An 18,928-nucleotide genomic window follows, 5' to 3' on the forward strand; every position below is an offset into this window, starting at 1 on the left:
GTCTCTGGAGGGATCGCTGATCATTCCTGTGTAAAATCTTACAGAAATCTTCCCTAATCCCGACCTTTATTATCATTTCATTCCCCCCACATACAATGTCTGCAACCGACATTTACTGACATCAATAACTCCCCTCGTGGTACAGACCAGAAATTCCCTCATTGTAATATACGGGGATATTCTACATTTCCACACTATATATGTGTGTATCATCATCTGCTGGAGATAAAAGACATCACAGTGACTATGGAGGAAGAGGACGGACATGACGGGGGGGTTACTGGGTGTAAATAGAAAATAAGATCTCATTACCTCCTCTGCTGCTTATTTATTCCAGTAACGTCTCCTATTTCCCATCACCCGGAACTTCCTGTATGTACCTGACATCACTTCCTGTCTGTATTCCATAGAAATGACCTGTCTGGACATGAGTGAGATCACCACCTTGTGGAGCTTAGAGGAACTGCAGCCCCAAGAAACGTCTCATAGTCACCATTCCTTTAACCACCTCAATACTGGACACTTTCAACCCCCTTTCATGCAACGCTGTACCCATATAACAGTTTTATCATTTTTTTTTTCACACAAATAGAGCTTTATTTTGGTGGTATTTAATGGATTGTTTATTTTTTTGAGCTACAAATGAAAAAAAGAAATTTTTTTAAAAAAAAAGCATTTTTCTTAGTTTCTGTTATAAAAAAACAAAAATTGCAGTGCTAAATAATGTGAGATACTAGTTTCAATACGGGTGAGGGTACATAGCCTGTCGGCCAGATATACCACGCTTTTTATCAATTATTCCTATGCATAATTTCTCTTGATGGCTTGTACCTTTATGAATTATGTTTTTCATAATTTAACATTTTTAAATCAATTTTTTGTACTGGAGTGATCTACTCTATGTGGAGGCATTTTTTTTCAATTTTTTCTCATTATACCTACCTTCATGATTGCACTTTCAGGGAGTTCGAGACACAGATAACCTGCATTGGATATCTCGATCGAGAGCCGGGAGTTTGAGGCCGCGTACACACGCGCGGACTGTTCGCCCAACCTTGTTCGGCAAACAGTTTGTCAAACAGTCCGCTCAAAATTTGCATGAGCGGACTTGCCCACACACGAGCGGACTGTTTGACGAACAAGGTTGGGCAAACAGTTCGCTCAACTTTTGAAATGAACGGACTCGCCCACGTAAGGAGGAGGCAAATCCGCCCATTTCGAGCGCGTGTACAGGTAGGCGGGGCCCGCAAAGGATACGTCGCGGGCTCCGCCGCCTGGAATGGGCTTAAAGGGGAACCCCAACGCCGAAAAAAAATCGGCGTGGGGGTTCCCCCCAAGTCCACACCAGACCCTTGTCCGAGCACGCTACCCGGCCGGCCAGGAAAGGGGGGCGAGCGAGCGCGCCCCCCCTCCTGAGCCGTACCAGGCCGCGTGCCCTCAACATGGGGGGTGCCTTGGGGAAGGGGGGGCCGCGCGGCCCCCCCACCCCAAAGCACCTTGTCCCCATGTTGATGAGGACAAGGGCCTCTTCCCGACAACCCTGGCCGTTGGTTGTCGGGGTCTGCGGGCGGGGGGCTTATCGGAATCCGGGAGCCCCCTTTAAGAAGGGGGCCCCCGGATACCGGCCCCCCACCCTATGTGAATGAGTATGGGGTACAATGTACCCCTACCCATTCACCTGTGAAATAAAGTACAAAAAAAAACACAACACAGAGAAAAAATATTTTATTGCACAGCTCCGGGGGTCTTCCGTCTTCGGGGGTCTTCTCGCCGGACTCCTCCGCTATGTGTGTGTAGCTCTTTTGCTAGCGGAGGAGTCTGGCTTTCTTCCTCCCCGCCGCCGGCCTCTTCTCCCGACTTCGGGGGTCTTGTCCCCCTCTTCGGTTCTTCTGCCGGGCCACCGCGCCTTCTTGTAGCTCTTTTACAGGCGGTGGCCCGGTCTTCTGTCGCCGATGTCGTCGCCGCCGCCGCCGCCGCCTTCCGTTCTTGTTCTTCTTCTTCTTGTTCTTCTTCTTCTTCTCCTGGAGATGTTGACTCGACGAGCTCTCCGGCCGGAATGCCAGGGACGCGCTCTGCTGCCACTTATATAGTGACAATGGGGCGGGGTCACATGGTATATGTCACATGGGTTGGTCACATGGGTTGATGTCACATGGGGACTATGACATCGTAAGGGGGCGGGGTCACCATGTGACCAACCCATGTGACATATACCATGTGACCCCGCCCCATTGTCACTATATAAGTGACCGCACAGCGCGTCCCCGGCATTCCGGCCGGAGAGCTCGTCGAGTCAACATCTCCAGGAGAAGAAGAAGAACAAGAAGAAGAACAAGAACGGAAGGCGGCGGCGGCGACGACATCGGCGACAGAAGACCGGGCCACCGCCTGTAAAAGAGCTACAAGAAGGCGCGGTGGCCCGGCAGAAGAACCGAAGGCGGCGACAGAAGAACGGAAGACGGCGACAGAAGACCGGGCCACCGGACCAGGCGCGGTGGCCCGGCAGAAGAACCGAAGAGGGGGACAAGACCCCCGAAGTCGGGAGAAGAGGCCGGCGGCGGGGAGGAAGAAAGCCGGACTCCTCCGCTAGCAAAAGAGCTACACACACATAGCGGAGGAGTCCGGCGAGAAGACCCCCGAAGACGGAAGACCCCCGGAGCTGTGCAATAAAATATTTTTTCTCTGTGTTGTGTTTTTTTTTGTACTTTATTTCACAGGTGAATGGGTAGGGGTACATTGTACCCCATACTCATTCACATAGGGTGGGGGGCCGGTATCCGGGGGCCCCCTTCTTAAAGGGGGCTCCCGGATTCCGATAAGCCCCCCGCCCGCAGACCCCGACAACCAACGGCCAGGGTTGTCGGGAAGAGGCCCTTGTCCTCATCAACATGGGGACAAGGTGCTTTGGGGTGGGGGGGCCGCGCGGCCCCCCCTTCCCCAAGGCACCCCCCATGTTGAGGGCACGCGGCCTGGTACGGCTCAGGAGGGGGGGCGCGCTCGCTCGCCCCCCTTTCCTGGCCGGCCGGGTAGCGTGCTCGGACAAGGGTCTGGTGTGGACTTGGGGGGAACCCCCACGCCGATTTTTTTCGGCGTTGGGGTTGCCCTTTAAGCCCATTCCAGGCGGCGGAGCCCGCGACGTATCCTTCGCGGGCCCCGCCTACCTGTACACGCGCTCGAAATGGGCGGACTTTCCGAGCGGGAACAGTCCGCTCATTTCGAAAGTACAGCGGACAGGCCCACACACGGGCGGACTGTTCGCTCAAACACAGTTTCAGCGGACAGTTTTTCGGAATTTCCGAAAGACTTTGTCCGTCCAACTGTCCGCTGAAACTGTCCGCTGAAAGCCCACACACGAGCGGACTGTCCGCCCAAACACTGTTCAGCGGACAAGGTTGGGCGAACAGTCCGCCCGTGTGTACGCGGCCTGATTGTTCCTTTTGGAGGACCATTTGTGGTGGATTCACTTTGATGCACGATTGACCCACCATTACGGTGTGTGGGTCAACACCTTAGGGTAAGAGTACCCTTATTGTTCTATGATAAGTGCACCTGCTATCTTCTTAGAAGTTTGCTATTGGTTGAATTTGGATGTCAAGTATCACATTTCCATACTACCGCATATATTTGAAGTCCCCCGTATAAGAATTGGATGGGGTTACATGAAGGACTGATTCATTGATGTTGTAGAGTCTTGACCTCTCATGAGGATTTTTTTATGTACATAGCATTTTCCCATTCTCTGCGATTTTCTATGAACTGCACAGATTATTTTTTTATAATTTAATGTTATGCATTTTGGATTTGATATTAATTTGCTTTTTATTAATATTTATTAGTCTCACTACTATTGTTGTGGCTCACTGTTTTCAGTGAGTTTACTCTCACAGATTTTTTTTATCATAAATTATAATTTTTTTTTATATTTGTCTGGTGTGTGTTGTCACTAGTATCTCACATTATTTAGCGCTGCAATTTTTGTTTTTTATGTTTTCACAATTCATCATTGTTGTTGCTGGCTGTTAGACTTTTTACATTATTCTGGTAGCGCAATTATATATATATTTATTTATTTATTTTTTTATAAACTTGATTGAAATTTGCAAAAGACAGAGGCGACAAGACACCTCAACAGACAGAGGGTAGCAGATAGCAGATACAAAGAATGAGACGATATTTTAAAACCACAACTGATCAAGGCAACAGCCCATAGGAAAGTAGAGTATCAAACATTGCTAAAATCAAGGAGATGTGGAACAGAGGAACGGTGATAGACCTCACGTAGGGTCCAGAAAGGTGCCCTAAAATAAGTGCCCCTCCTGACCCTAAGATAAGGCTAGTGATTGGACTGCAGACTAATGCCACGTACACACGAGTGGATTTTACATCAGAAAAATCTTGGATGGTTTTTCCGACGGAATTCCGCTCAAGCTGGCTTGCATACACACGGTCACACAAAAGTTCTCTGAAATTTCGACCTGCAAGAACGCGGTGACGTACAACACTATGACGAGCTGAGAAAATTAAGTTCAATGCTTCCGAGCATGCGTCAAATTGCTTCAGAGCATGCATGGGAATCTTGCGCGTCGGAATTGCTACAGACGATCGGAATTTCCAATCGGAACTTTTTCCGACCGAAAAATTGAGAACATGCTCTCAATCTTTTGCTGGCTGGAATTCAGCCAGCAAAAGTCAGATGGAGCATACACACGGTCGCATTTTCTGACCAAAATCTCTTATCGGTCTTTTGCTGGCCAAATTTCCGATCGTGTGTATGGGGCATAAGAAACGACTAAACTACAGATTAAACAAATCCGATCAAAGATCCTAGATCATAGATATGGCTATGGTATTACTTGTACACCAGGTTTATAAAGGGAGTAATGAAACCTGCTGAGAAGGGAGGCAATGAAGAATATAGGTAGATCTAGCTACTAGAAATCTCAGAACTTTGCAGGCGTAGATCTTGATCATAACAAAATGAAGTGAGTAAAGCCAGCACTTCTGAGTCCAAAAAGGTGGAATCAATAAATACTTGCCATCTGGAAGTAAAACGTTTATTGGAGGTGTTATGGCACATGTCAGTGAGCGATTCTCTGCTGTGATGGTGACAGCTTGTGTGCATGAGAGCTATCACACCCAAAAAGGAATAAAAGGGGGTCATTCGGGATATGGCATTGGGTGACTCCGTAGAGGAAGGTAATCACCTGGTTCAAAAGGGTTTAGAGAGGTGCGAAGAGCTAAAAACGGTGTGCTAGGTATGGTCTTGCTTGGGCGTGGAGTGGGCAAAGAGCGAATTGGGGGTTGGATTTTGGATTCGAGAAATAGAACAAAGGCTCTACAGATGAGTTTAAGCTGAGTCTTTTGCCAGAGTTTATTGGGTATTAAATGAAAAGTTCTATTGTACCCGCTCAGCAATTTATATATGAGCAATTTAACTGGAAATTCTTTGCTTCAGTTAGTTGCCGATGAACGACCGAAAGGGGACATAAACTTATGGTGGTTGTAAAACCACTTAGTAAATTACATGCAATCCCCTCTGTTAGAAAGAGTCCTATGCTGCAGTGTAATGCCCTATACACATGGTTGGAAATTCCAACGGAAAAGATCCGATCGAGTTATATTGTTGGAAAATCCGATCTTGTGTGGGCTTTACCGGACTTTTTCCGTCGGAAATTCCGACAGAAAAAATTTGAGGGCAGAATCTAAAATTTTCCGACAAACAAAAATCAGATCTGACTTTTTCCGATCATTTGTAGAGAATTCCGACGCACAAAGTTCTCAGATCAAATTACGAGACCAAAGCTATTGGCTACTAGCCTCTACGTAGTCCCGAAACGAACAAAATGAACGCCACCACGTTCCGAACGATCGGATTTTCCGACAACTTTGTCCGACCGCGCGTATGCAACACCGGTTTCGGACAAAATCCGTCAGAAAAAATCCAACAAATTTTGTGTTCGGAATGTCCGACCGTGTGTACAAGGCATAAGTGCTTTGTAAAAAAATATGTCCATTTCTACCTGAATTCAGAGCACCACTCAGCGCTCGCGTGACTCCTCACTGATCCCTCTCACGATCTGACAGCTAGAGTGGGAGGGACCGAGAATTCCTTGCTGACTTCAGTGGTGAGGAAAGGAGGAGAGAGCCAAGACATCAGCGGGGGAGGGCAGGAGCAGTGAGGAGTCATCTGAGTGCCCAGCAGCGCTGTGAATTCAAGTAGAAATTGTCAAATTTTTAGGTTATACATGTATACCCTGTTTCCCCAATAATAAGCTCTACCCTGAAAATAAGACCTACAAGGACTTTAACTAGGGCTTATTTGGGGGTAGGGCTTATATTGCAGCCATCACCGACAATCACGCTAGGTTTTATTTTCGGGTAAACATGGTATATGTTTTCTTGACATTCGCCTAAATCAATACGGTTTATGTTTATCTGATTTGTATGTAGTTTTCTACTAAAATGTTTCTAAATAAAGATTTTACAAAAAAAAAAATGGGCAAATTTTTTACAAAGCGCAGACACTGCAGCATAGGGTGCTTTCTAACAGAGGGGGTTGCATGTAATTTACACTGTAATTTCAGAAACGGGGGGCACTGTTACTATCTGACAGGCAGGGAGGGGGGAGAAGATGGGGGAAAGCAGAAAGGAGAGCTGTGGATGAAGGTGGCACATAAGCTGACCACATTGTCAGGGCTCAGCAGCCATGATAAACTGTGGTAAGTTTACAGGGGGGAGGGCAGAACCAGGCAGGATCAGCCAGGTATTCCAAGTGTTGTAGATTAATTAAAGCTTCTCCTATAAATAAATAATTCCATGCGCTAATAAGCACAATCATATCTCTATGGTATAATCCCGGGTAGAATGGCCCATAATGATGAATGTGACGTGTGGGAAAACAGATGCACACCTGGTGAGACTAGAAGAGCCAAAAAAGGAAGGGGAAAAAATTAAAGAAGTCAAGGAAAAAAGAAGAGGGTGAGGTATGGTAAAGGAAACCACCAAGAAAAGTGTAGAAATGCTGAGCTGAAGATAGAGAAAAAACAAGTCTGATAAGTGACAAGTATGAAGCATAGCATACCTAAGGTGAGAAGGTGAAAACCATGGATACTGGCTGTGCATGGTGTCCATAGTGTGTGGAGAAAGGAACCGTGACACAGCCCCCAACATCACGCTGGCGTGCAAAGGGAGAGGGAGGCGCCATCAACTAGACGGCTCAGCTGTCTAGTGGTTGGCACTAAAACCGGACTCCCACGTCGCATACCAATGATGTTAACTCCGTTGGTCTTGTGGCGCCATGAGGACACTGCACATCCGGCGTGGGGGCGTGACGTCGGCGTGCAGTGATAATGCACCAACACAAACCCGCGTCATTGGAAGGCGGAGGAAGGCAGGGAGCCAGCAGTGCGTATCTCATCTCCCGGATTGGATGAAGCACCAGATGGCCCAGCAGTGCCCAGACACAGCCAAACAACACACATTAGTAACAAGAAATTATCTGTGGAAAATATGGAGTAGGCGCCATATGTCCCAATGGGAGTAATATTATAATAATATAAGATGGGAGTGTTGTTTAAAGAGAACCATAGGGCAAATTACGGGTGGAAGTACATTGAGAATGGTATTAATAGACCACCACCACCACGCACTTCCATCCCTTTAATTGGAGTATTTAGAAAAAATTTAAAAATGGGGACTTGTGGGACTTTAAATGAAGCAAGGCCTGCTGAGGTCCTATGCCTCCATCCCTAATCAGTAGAAAAAAGGGGACAAGAGATCAGGACTTTATATGAAGGGCGCAGTGGGAAACCATAAATAAATATAAAAATATTTATATATAGAAAAATATCTTTATTAGTTCATATATGTATAAGTCAATATCAACTTTTAGGGCAATTTTCCATAGTAACAATATTTTTGTAACGGTTTCAAAGATATCACATATTAAGACATAATATTTCATGATCCAATAAAATTTCATCCATATACATGCACATATTACAAAATATCTATCTAGCCTATAATTTTACTACTCTCAAGGACCTCGGCTATGGAATGCTCTACCAATCAACATCCGCCTGGAAGAAAATCACCTGGCTTTTAGGAAAAAACTCAAGACCTTCCTCTTCTAGCTGATGATCAAAGCTCGTCACAGCACCTTGAGGCGATTCAGTTTGCGTTGTGCGCTATAAAAGTATTTCATTCATTCATTCATTCATTCACTGTTAATAAAAAGATATATATTACGCATGATGAAAAAAATCCATATATAATCATGTAAACATGTCTTATGTAAACATAAAATTCAAAGTCAAAGCAGGATTGGTATAAAATATGGCAGCTGGTAGCTCGACGCGTTTCATGACTTTAGGTCACTCTTCAGGAGCAAGCCCATATTATCTATTAAAAATGAAAATATATAACTGAGTGATCTGACACAGTCAGAAGATAAGACTAAACATATAAAAATAAGGGACCCCCTATTACAAACTACTTACAGAACCATATGTGTGCCGATTGTACAATACTGGAAACCGCGGGCCATCAAAGGACATTACCCACGGGAGCTGTGGGAGCATGCACAGCTACAGCAGCCAACAAAGACAGCATCCATGGTGGGCAGGCATCCATGGCACGTTCCTGGTGTAATGAAAATGAAATCTTGTGGGACTTACGTGAAACAATTTGCAGGTAGGGTGCCTGAAGGATCTGCCAGCTTCAGGGAGAAAGCATAGATCTAAAGCCTGGTCCTGGAGGGTTGTTTTGCACTGTTTAGCCTGGTCCAGGCTAAGAGCCCGCCTGGTCCTGGAGGGTTGTTTTGCACTCCTGCGACACATTTTCAGCTAAGTGTGGACTCAAGCCCACTGTCAGCTGATGTCACAGAGCCGGTCTAGGCTGGGGAAAGATTGCAACCCTAGGGCCCGGTACCCGGTTCTACCTCTCAGAGAGAGAGGCCCCATCCCCTCCACAGCCCAGTGTTGCAGTGAGCGCAGGGGGGGGCAGAGCAGAGAGCAAGAGACTGACAACCACCAACTCTCAGCTCAAGGAGCTGTGAGAACTGAGCGATCGGCGGTGTTTGATTACTCAGTTTTCAGCCTTAGACCCGGCGGGGGACAAATGCAGAATCCACCCAGGTAAGTATGATACAAAAATCCAATTCCCATATTTCTCTCATTCACATGGAACATTTGTGTCCATGCCCAGTGTGATGGGCGTGTACCGTGTGGGGATGCATGGTGTTCTGTGCATCCCTGTGCAGGCAGTCCAGTCACAGTCAATTGGGATTCAGCGGTTGCATGGACAGAGTCAAATGTCAAAATTTGACATGCAGACAGGAAAGGATGCATGTATCCAAACGCACAGTGGTCGCACTCCTGATTGGCTTATTGGCTGAGATTGATAGCAGTGGGAGCCAATCAGAAGAAAGAGCTAGCAGGGCCGAGCCATGGCTCTGTGTGTGAATGTACACACAGAGTCCCGGCTTGGGAGCATGCCCGCTTGGGAGACCCCATAGAAAGCTGCTTGCTGTGGGGGCACCCAGCAGGAGGGAGGGGCCAGGGGCACCGGCGAGTGACCCAAGGAGAGGAGGATCCGGGCTGCTCTGTGCAAAACCATTACACAGAGCAGGCAAGTATGGGTAAAATACAAGACTTTAATATCACTTGAAGGTTAGCTGTGTGTGGTAAAGAATATGCAATAGAACAGTTTTATTTTATTAACGTGTGTGCTGAGGTTTGTACTGTCTGCTACATACTCACTTGTGGCACAGTCATTAAAGCATATGGCCCTTTAAGCCCCTCCCACTGTTGATGCAATCTGATCACACCCACAGTTTTGGTGCAGCACCGCTATATTGCCACATACCATTTTTCTTGGGGGGGTGCAAAAAAATGACCAGCCCCGGGTGCTAAATGTGCTAACTACACCACTGGGTAGAGGAGAGGGAGGAGAGAGAACAAACATCCGCTCTCTTCCCCTTCTTGCTCCTGACCCGGACGCAACATGTATGACGTCACTTCCGGGTGACCGTTGACAGTTTACTCGGCCATCAAAGTTGGGAAAGAATATAATGCAGTGTGAACTGCATTACATTACATTCAGTGGAGCACATGGGAGACGCTGGGAGTCTTTTAGACCCAGGATGTTTAATTAAAGAGAACCTGTCACCAAAAAAATCATCACCTAGGGGACTTTTGGTCGTGTATGTCAGTGTCTCAACCTTTTTTCAGTCAAGGCGCCCTCCAAAATTATGGACAGTTGTGAGGCACCCTCCAAAATTATGGACAGTTTTGAGGCACCCTCCAAAATGATGGACAATCTTGAGGCACCCTCCAAAATTGTGGACAATCTTGAGGCAGCCTCCAAAATGATGGACAGTCTTGAGGCATCCTCCAAAAATATGGACAATCTTGAGGCACCCTCCAAAATTATGGACAATCTTGAGGCATCTTCCAAAATGACGGACAGTCATGAGGCACCCTCCAAAATTATGAACAATCTTGAGGCACCCTCCAAAATTATGGACAGTCTTGAGGCACCCTTCAAAATTATGGACAGTCTTGAGGCACCCTCCAAAATGATGGACAGTCTTGAGGCACCCTCCAAAATGATGGACAGTCGTGGGGCACCCTCCAAAATAATGGACAGTCTTGAGGCACCCTCCAAAATTATGGACAGTCTTGAGGCACCCTCCAAAATGATGGACAGTCTTGAGGCAGCCTCCAAAATGATGGACAGTCTTGAGGCACCCTCCAAAATGATGGACAGTCGTGGGGCACCCTCCAAAATAATGGACAGTCTTGAGGCACCCTCCAAAATGATGGACAGTCTTGAGGCACCCTCCAAAATTATGGAAAATCTTGAGGCACCCTCCAAAAATGATGGACAGTCTTGAGTCGCCCCAATCTAAAATGTAAAAACTATTCTAATTGTTCTACATAATGCAACAACATCAATACATGTAGGACACCCAACATTATAAGCAATTTATTCTTCCAAAGCAAATACACTTTTGCAAACTGGTACTGACCAGTATCCCTATGTTTCCCTTCTCCTTCATTTTTCTCCATCATTTAGCCAACGAGACCCCAAAGCTGATGGAGAGAGGCGGGGGAGGGTCACATAAAGGATGATATTCAGGCAACTGACATCTTCCTTATCAACTCATGATGTCATTAATAGATAAAGAAGACATCCCCACAGGGTGGTACTGTGGATGTTAATACAATAATCAGAGACTATAGACACATTTAGACCAGTGTGCTCAAAATGGACTTTATAGGCACCACAACACAACAAATCATCTAAAAGTACAAAACACAGAAAAGTTAAAAAGGACAAAAGTAATTGAAAATCCTAACAACTTCAGCTAGTATAACTACCACATAAACATCACCATAAACCAAACATAGGCCAAACTGTAACTTAACATAAATTCGATATAGAAGTAGTCATCAGTATTTTGGTGGGCCTGGTATAGTTTGATGTAGAGGGTAGACTAACTTGAAGCTCTACATGTTTTGCGCTGATACACTTCTTCAGGAGCTTGAAGTTTATGCCGCCGTGTAAACGTTGGAGAGCTTACCTCTATTACTGCAGACTTGGTGCTTTATTATGGGCTCTGTTATGGTCACCCATGTGCTGCCCCATTGCTATTTTTGCTCACAATTGTGGATCCCCTATTGATGTACAGGTTCAATTTACGCTATTTGTAAACTATCTGGATAATATTCGGCAGTTGCATACCACTTATCACAATACTCACTTCAAGCTCATGAAGAAAATATGTAGAGCTCTGAATTAGTCTACCCTCTACATCAACCTATACTAGGCCCACCACAATACTGATGACCACTTCTATATGAATTTATGTCAAGTTATGGTTTGGCCTATGTTTGGTTTATGGTGATGTATATGTGGTAGTTGTACTCGCTGTTGTTGCTAGGATTTTTTAATTGTCTTTGTTTGTCCTTTTTTAACTTTTCTGTGTTCTGTACAAATAAAAATATATACTTTTAGATGACTTGGTGTGTTGTGGTGGCTATAAAGTCCATTTTGAGTCCACTGGTAAATTTGTCAATAGGTCATTGGTCGTTAGGCGGTTGGCAGATAGAAAGTTGTAATGGTGTACAATGAAAACCTGAGGCTTTATGTAACTAAAAGGCTTCATCCACCCTCCGGCTACAATTTTGGGGCAATTTTTAGGCATTTTGCCAAGGCGCCCCTCAAGAAACCGCACGGCACACTGGTTGAGAAAGGCTGCTCTATGTGATGAAAAACTATTTTTTTTTTTATTCTACAAAATTAAATTTAAACCCAGAGGCATAACCCCCCCTCCCCCCCCCCCCAAAAAAAAAATCGAAGGCCCCACCCCCACATATATACGCATGTACAAACATAAACTCACACATTGGGGCGCCTTCCCCTGAAAACGTTCATTGCGATACACATTACATATCGCCATGCACACCAGAGTGAGAGCGATATTTCTACACCAGGTCTCCTCTGTAACACTAAACTGATGGCCTATAGGGGGCTTTTAAATCGTCACCTACAGAAAATATAGGGTACTGAAGCCTGTCACCATTTCACAGGTGCACACAAATTGGAGGTTTGCCATGTTGGGTATCTATTTACTCAGTACAAACTCATCTTTTATATTGTAAAAAAAATAGGGTAATTTATTGTGTTTTTGTGCCCCCTGAAATTAACTTTACTGTGTCTTTTAGTGAAATGTTGTGTTTCCTAGACTTTTGCGGTAATATTGTGCGACATACAAAAAATTGGAACTACTGCTATTTTATTCTCTATGGGTGTTTGCATTCAGAAAATATATCATGTTTTGGGGGTTTTATATAATTTTCAGGCCTAAAATTATTTTTTAACTCCTTCCTCCCCGGCCTATAGCAGAATGACCTGCTTTCCATTATCCTGACTGGATGTCATATGACATATAGTTACATAGTTAGTAAGGTTGAATAAAGACACCAGTCCATCCAGTTCAAACTGAGGATCTACAATTGTCCCTATCCCTGTACATTGCACACTCACATCAGTCCCTACCCTCAAGGAGCCCACAATCCAAGGTCCCCATTCATATACTAGGGCCAATTTGGGACAGAAGCCAATTAACCTACCTGCATGTCTTTGACGTTCCAGAAGAATAAGAAGCTCCGGCACGCAGAGATCGGTGGTGCGGTGTGTCGCTCTGACACACCACATCTCCAATCTCGGTAAAGAGCCTATGACGCAGGCTCTTTACCATGTGATCAGCTGTGTCCAATCAAAGCCAATCACATCGTAATCACGAAGTGCCGGTTATCGGCTTTCCTTTATTCATGCTGACAAGGCGCGAGTAGAGGAGAGCCGATCAGCAGATCTCCTGACGGGGGGGGGGGGTTGGATCTGCACTGATATTCAGTATTGATTATCAGTACAGGCCCATCAGCGATGATCACAAGTGATGAACAGTTCCCATCTATGATGCCAATCAGTACCCACCAGGTATGCTAATCAGTGCCCATCAGGGATGCTTGTCATTACCTCCTCATCAGTGAAGGAGAAAACTTACTTATTTACAACATTTTATAACAGAAACAAAGAAAAACTTTTTTGTTTTTTTATTTGTAGCACAAAAAAATAAAACCCTCCCAGTGATGATCAAATACCACCAAAAGAAAGCTCTATTTGTGGGGGGAAAAAAGATCAAAATGTCACATGAGTACAGTGTTACATGACCGTGCAATTGTCATTCAAATCGTGAGAGCGCTGAAAGATGAAAATTGTCCTGGGCGGGAAGGGGGTAAAAGTGTCCGGTATTGAAGTGGGTTAAAAGGATAAGTTCACCTTCGGGAAGATGTTACATGTTCCTGCAGCGGCTCAGCGATCCGAGTTCTCTGTGTGACAGCAGTGCGGGGAGAAGTTCCCCTTACCGGCTGTCACTTTATGAAAAGAGCGCGGCCGTGCCATTCATTCACAGAGTTCTGTCCTTTGCCGATGTCGGCTTGTAGTTTTCAATGAACTCCCACACCTCTGCTGAGCTTTCTGGTAGATGAGAAACAAGGAGATTGCCATAAGGGACAAGGAGATTGGGACCCGATTTAGTCTCTTGGACAAGTCGTTTTTTCAAAAAATGTCCACACCCCTGGAACTTTATCTTACATGATGAAGATCAGCCATGGAGTATATCTGAGGTGTATATCAGGGTGTGCTTCTTCCCCACATGAGAGCTGGGATGTCCAGCAACATTCATATAGAAGACATTTCCCGCACTCAAGGCACTAATACACCTCGAGGGTTGTGTGGGATCCCTGATGTACAGGAAGACAGGACTTCAGTGAGGAACAATTCCCTCACTCAGGACAGGAATACGGCTTCTCCCCCGTGTGAGATCTCTGATGTTTGTAAAGACTGGACTTCTGTGAAAAACATTTGCCACACTCAGGACATAAATGCGGCTTCTCCCCTGTGTGAGTTCTCCGATGTCTGTAAAGATCTGACTTCATTGAAAAACATTTCCCGCACTCAGGACAGGAATGCGGTTTCTCTCCCGTGTGAGATCTCTGATGGCTGTAAAGATGGGACTTCTGTGAAAAACATTTCCCGCACTCAAGGCAGGAATAAGGTTTCTCCCCCGTGTGAGATCTCTGATGTATGTAAAGACTGGACTTCACTGAAAAACATTTCCCACATTCAGGACAGGAATAGGGCTTCTCCCCAGTGTGAGATCTCTGATGTGTGGAAAGATTGGACTTATCTGAAAAACATTTCCCACACTCAGGACAGGAATATGGCTTCTGCCCCGTGTGATATCTCTTATGTGTGGAAAGACTGGCCTTCCGTGAAAAACATTTCCCGCACTCAGGACAAAAATATGGCTTCTCTCCTGTGTGAGATCTCTGATGTGTGTAAAGAGTGGACTTCACTGAAAAACATTTCCCGCACTCTTGACAGGAATACGGCTTCTGCCCCGTGTGAGATCTCTGATGTGTGGAAAGACTGGACATCCGTGAAAAACATTTGCTGCACTTAGGACAGGAATACGGCTTCTCCCCCGTGTGAGATCTTTTATGCACATTAAGATGGGATTTAGAAGGGAAACACTTCCCGCACTCAGTACAGGAAAACCTCTTCTCTGTTGGAAGGACGGCCCCGTCCCTCACAGTCTGAGGTTCCTCAGGATAAGAGGAATACGATGGTCCATCTACACTGTGTGGTGCCGGATGGACATTTGAGGTAGTCGGGTTTTCTCCTGGACTATACTGTGTGATGTCCTCATCTTCTACTTTACAGTCTGGAGACAAAGTGAGACAATCCTCTGAGGTTTTCCTCATCTCCCGTCCATCTACTAAAATAGGAATAAAAAGATTATTACTAGACATGAGCTGATTGGTTCCCCTAAACCAGGACTCCGCCCACATCAGGCAGCTTTGTCTCTGAGGATCTTACAATTCCCCCCTCAAGGTAACTAGTAAATGGGTCCTCTGATCTCCTACCAGATCATTTCTTTATTCATGGACCTTAGTCAGAGAGTGAGGAAACAACGAGAACTGTCTTTTATAGGAGTGACAGTGATGAGGGGATTATAGGACGAGTGTCCCCTCCCCCTCTATCACTCATTGCCATCTTCCCAACACAAGAAGTCCTGCACTTCCTTATTTAGTCCATGATTTAGTCATGAATAACAGCGGGGCTGAGCCCCACCAGAGGTCAGAGAGTGAGGATGGGGGGAGAACAACCAAGATGAAGACTGGACTGATCCTGAAGACCTCCATCATTGAGTTATTGAATCCTCCCTCATTATCACTTTCTGTTTAAGGTTCCAAAGTTTGAGGATGTTATCATATTATTATCACCATGCTCCAATCACATCATCAGATATAAAATGTCTAGCTGGTAGAAAATGGATGCAAAAGAAGTGAGGACTATGTAATGTACAACTCATTATATAAACTACAACAGTTAGCATTTTATAGTATCAAAATGATGTAATATACAACATAGAGTATAAAGTGCAGGGGTCAGGAGTATGTAATGTACAATATAAATTATATAGTGTAAGGGTCAGGACTCATAATATTGGTATTCAGTAATCAGTGGAAGATTAAATGTTTACATGAGACAAGTTGCAGAGGTCCCACACCGCTGCCTCCCATCTCCTGAGACTGCACTCAGTGACTTGGGTCTGAGACTATACAGACATATCCCTCCACCCGGCACAGCCAACAAACAGAGCAAGTAACCCTGGGAGAATTGTTATATCAGACATCTTGCCATACCCGGGTATGGGGCAGAAGTTCCAAAACACATACCTCAGGTGCCTAGTTGAACACCAGATTCCCCATAAATCCAGTCTAGAGACATAAATTGTGTCGGCAGCACAGAGAAGGAAAATTATCCAAGATATATACAGGAATACAGGACGGGGAACACAGCTCAGGAAAGTGACCAGGGGATTACAATCTGATATCACCCAGTCCTTGCCCTACTCTGGACCAATCAGTGAGCAGTATGGGTGGAGGAATGTATTTAGTGTTAATGACCCACCTGTGCTGATTTCTGTAGGAGTGTCCTCCTCTATAAATGTCCCCGTTATTCCATCCTCCTCCATAGACTGCTGATCATCCCTCACATACCTCTCTTCTTCTTCGTCTGCTTTAACCTCAAATTCTATATCGATTGGATCTCCACTCTAAATCAAGAAAATGAGAGAGAATATCATCTGTAAGATATAAGATTTATTATTGTGACATCACATATAAAATCCACACATGTGGGTTTATTTACTAAAACTGGAGAGTGCAAAATCAGGCTCATTTCTGCATAGAAACGAATCAGCTTCTAACCTCAGCTTGTTCAATTAAGCTTTGGCAATAAAACCTGGAAGCTTATTGGTTCCTATACAGAGGTGATCTTGATTTTGTACTGTCCAGCTTTAGCAAATAAACCCCCATTGTCTCTATAAGTGTTTTATAATTTCTGTCCCACCAACCTTGTAACAGTGGGGGATGGTGTGATCTTCCTGTGTGGAATCCCGGGAATACAGAGGACATGGACATCTCTCTGGTGGGTTCCTGGTATTAGGTGTCTCCATCATATCCTTGTGTCCTTTTGAAAACTCCTCCATCACTCCATACTCCTCATCCTCCTCTTTATACTCTTCTTTAACATCAATATTATCATCCCCGAGGTTTCCACTCTGAATATATAATAAAACATTCATTGTAACAAACATGCTGTGTATAAATCAGAACTACCAATAATTGTCAATCATCTACCTGATGATGGTGGGGGATGGTGTGATCTTCCTGTGTGGAATCCCGGGAATACAGAGGATGGGGACATCTCTCTGGTGGGTTCCTGTAGCTGGATGACTCCACCATGGTGTCCTGGTACAGATCGTTGTGTTCTTTTAGAGACTCTGACTCCTCCATCACCCCATCCTCATCATCCTCCTCTTTTATATCTTCTTTAACCTCAAGTTTAGAATCGCTCAGGTTTCCACTCTGAATATAGAATTAAAAATTACATCAAAGCAGTGTTGCCAACCGCCTGTTTTTTTACGGGCAGCACGTAAACAAATGCATTTTTTTTCCTGCCTGTAAATGCCCGTAAGGTGGAAAGCCTACCAGTAAAAAGTAAAGAGCTGTCAGCCTGTGACGCTCTCGGCTCGGAACTGCGCATGTGCAGTTCCGGCCCAGAGCTGGCCGAGAGTCTCCTATGAGCTTTCTTTCCGACTCTGTCTCTGAGTGCTGCTGCTATTTCTCCCCTCCCCCTTTCCCTGCATGCCTTATTTGATTTCATCACAGGAGACGCTGGGAGATGGAGGAGTGGAGCACTGACTTCAGCCTAGCAGTAGGTAAGCTGAGGCAAAAGAAAATGTGTTCATGTCGGTGGTGGCTTGTCTTAGTGGGCAAGAAGAGGGGAGAGGGTGGGCTCTCTGTAGCCCTGTCTGTGTGATGCTGTTAGATTGTTGTTGTTTTTTTGTGCGAGAACTGCAACTGCTTCTGAAATCCCCCCCAACCGCTATTACACCTCCCTCCTGTAGTCCTGCATAACCACCTCATGTGTCTGTTACTGGAGCACTACAAATCCCAGCATGCCAGGAGAGGGGAGGCACCAGCAAGATCTGATTTTCAGATGAAAAGTGCTGGTGTATAGTGTGTCTGTATACTGCATGATCATTATGTATTTGAATATTTATTGTGCTTGATGGTCTTATGGTGTTTATTATTCATATATTTTTTGGTAAACAGTGAGCACATTTGGTGTGGAAGCACGCTAGAGTTGTTTTATTTTTTTATAATGGAAAAACAGAGTGGTGGAGTGATGAGGGAGGGAGAAGGACAGAGAGCTGGAAAGAGTAAAGGATGGAGATATAGATTGGGTGACAGAGAAATGAATAGATGAAGGGATAGAGCAAGGCATGAAGGGATGGTCAGAGAGACAGAGAAATAGCATAATGAAGCAAAGAATGGAGTGATAGAGACCGGAGGTGATGGAGGAATGGAGTGATGGAGACAGGAGTGTCAGCACTGGGCTCAGCCCTTCTTTCTCAAAGCTGGCCGCTCAGCTGTCAGCTCAGCTGTCAGCTAATTGCCAGCTCCTATCTCTCCACAGTGACTGACATGTTGATGATATCCTGCTCGTCAGTCCTGCCTACTTAAGCCATCCAGTCCAGATGATCTCTGCCTTCACCCTGGTCACATCTCTAGAGACGCTCTCCTATGTTCCTGTTAAAGACTTACTTGGCTGACATTACTTCTGGATCCAGATCCTTCTTGCTGTTCTACTTCTACGCTTATCTCTGGCTCCCTGACGTTTTGGCTTGTCTGACTATCCATTCCGATTCCTTATCTTTGGCTATGTTTTGACTACATTTACTCTGTTTACCTTTTTTATTATTATTAAACAAGTGTGATTTAACTGT

General features: G+C 45.2%; 1 protein-coding gene across 1 annotated transcript in view; it reads right to left on the minus strand.

Annotated features, from left to right (window-relative positions):
- The window catches only part of LOC143986873 (uncharacterized), a 207,211-nt gene that overhangs the window by 94,119 nt on the left and 94,164 nt on the right, over positions 1-18,928 (minus strand). The window contains exons 8-11 of the mRNA XM_077485280.1: positions 17,277-17,504; positions 16,991-17,197; positions 16,546-16,690; positions 14,355-15,346 (exon numbers count right to left, since the gene is read on the minus strand). Coding sequence (XP_077341406.1) covers positions 14,355-15,346; positions 16,546-16,690; positions 16,991-17,197; positions 17,277-17,504 — 1,572 coding nt within the window. The remainder of the gene's footprint in view (positions 1-14,354; positions 15,347-16,545; positions 16,691-16,990; positions 17,198-17,276; positions 17,505-18,928) is intronic.

This window comes from Lithobates pipiens, unplaced genomic scaffold, assembly GCF_037356315.1.
Source record: "Lithobates pipiens isolate NorthernLeopardFrog02 unplaced genomic scaffold, aLitPip1_a1.2 Scaffold_18, whole genome shotgun sequence".
Classification (NCBI taxonomy): Eukaryota; Metazoa; Chordata; class Amphibia; order Anura; family Ranidae; genus Lithobates; species Lithobates pipiens.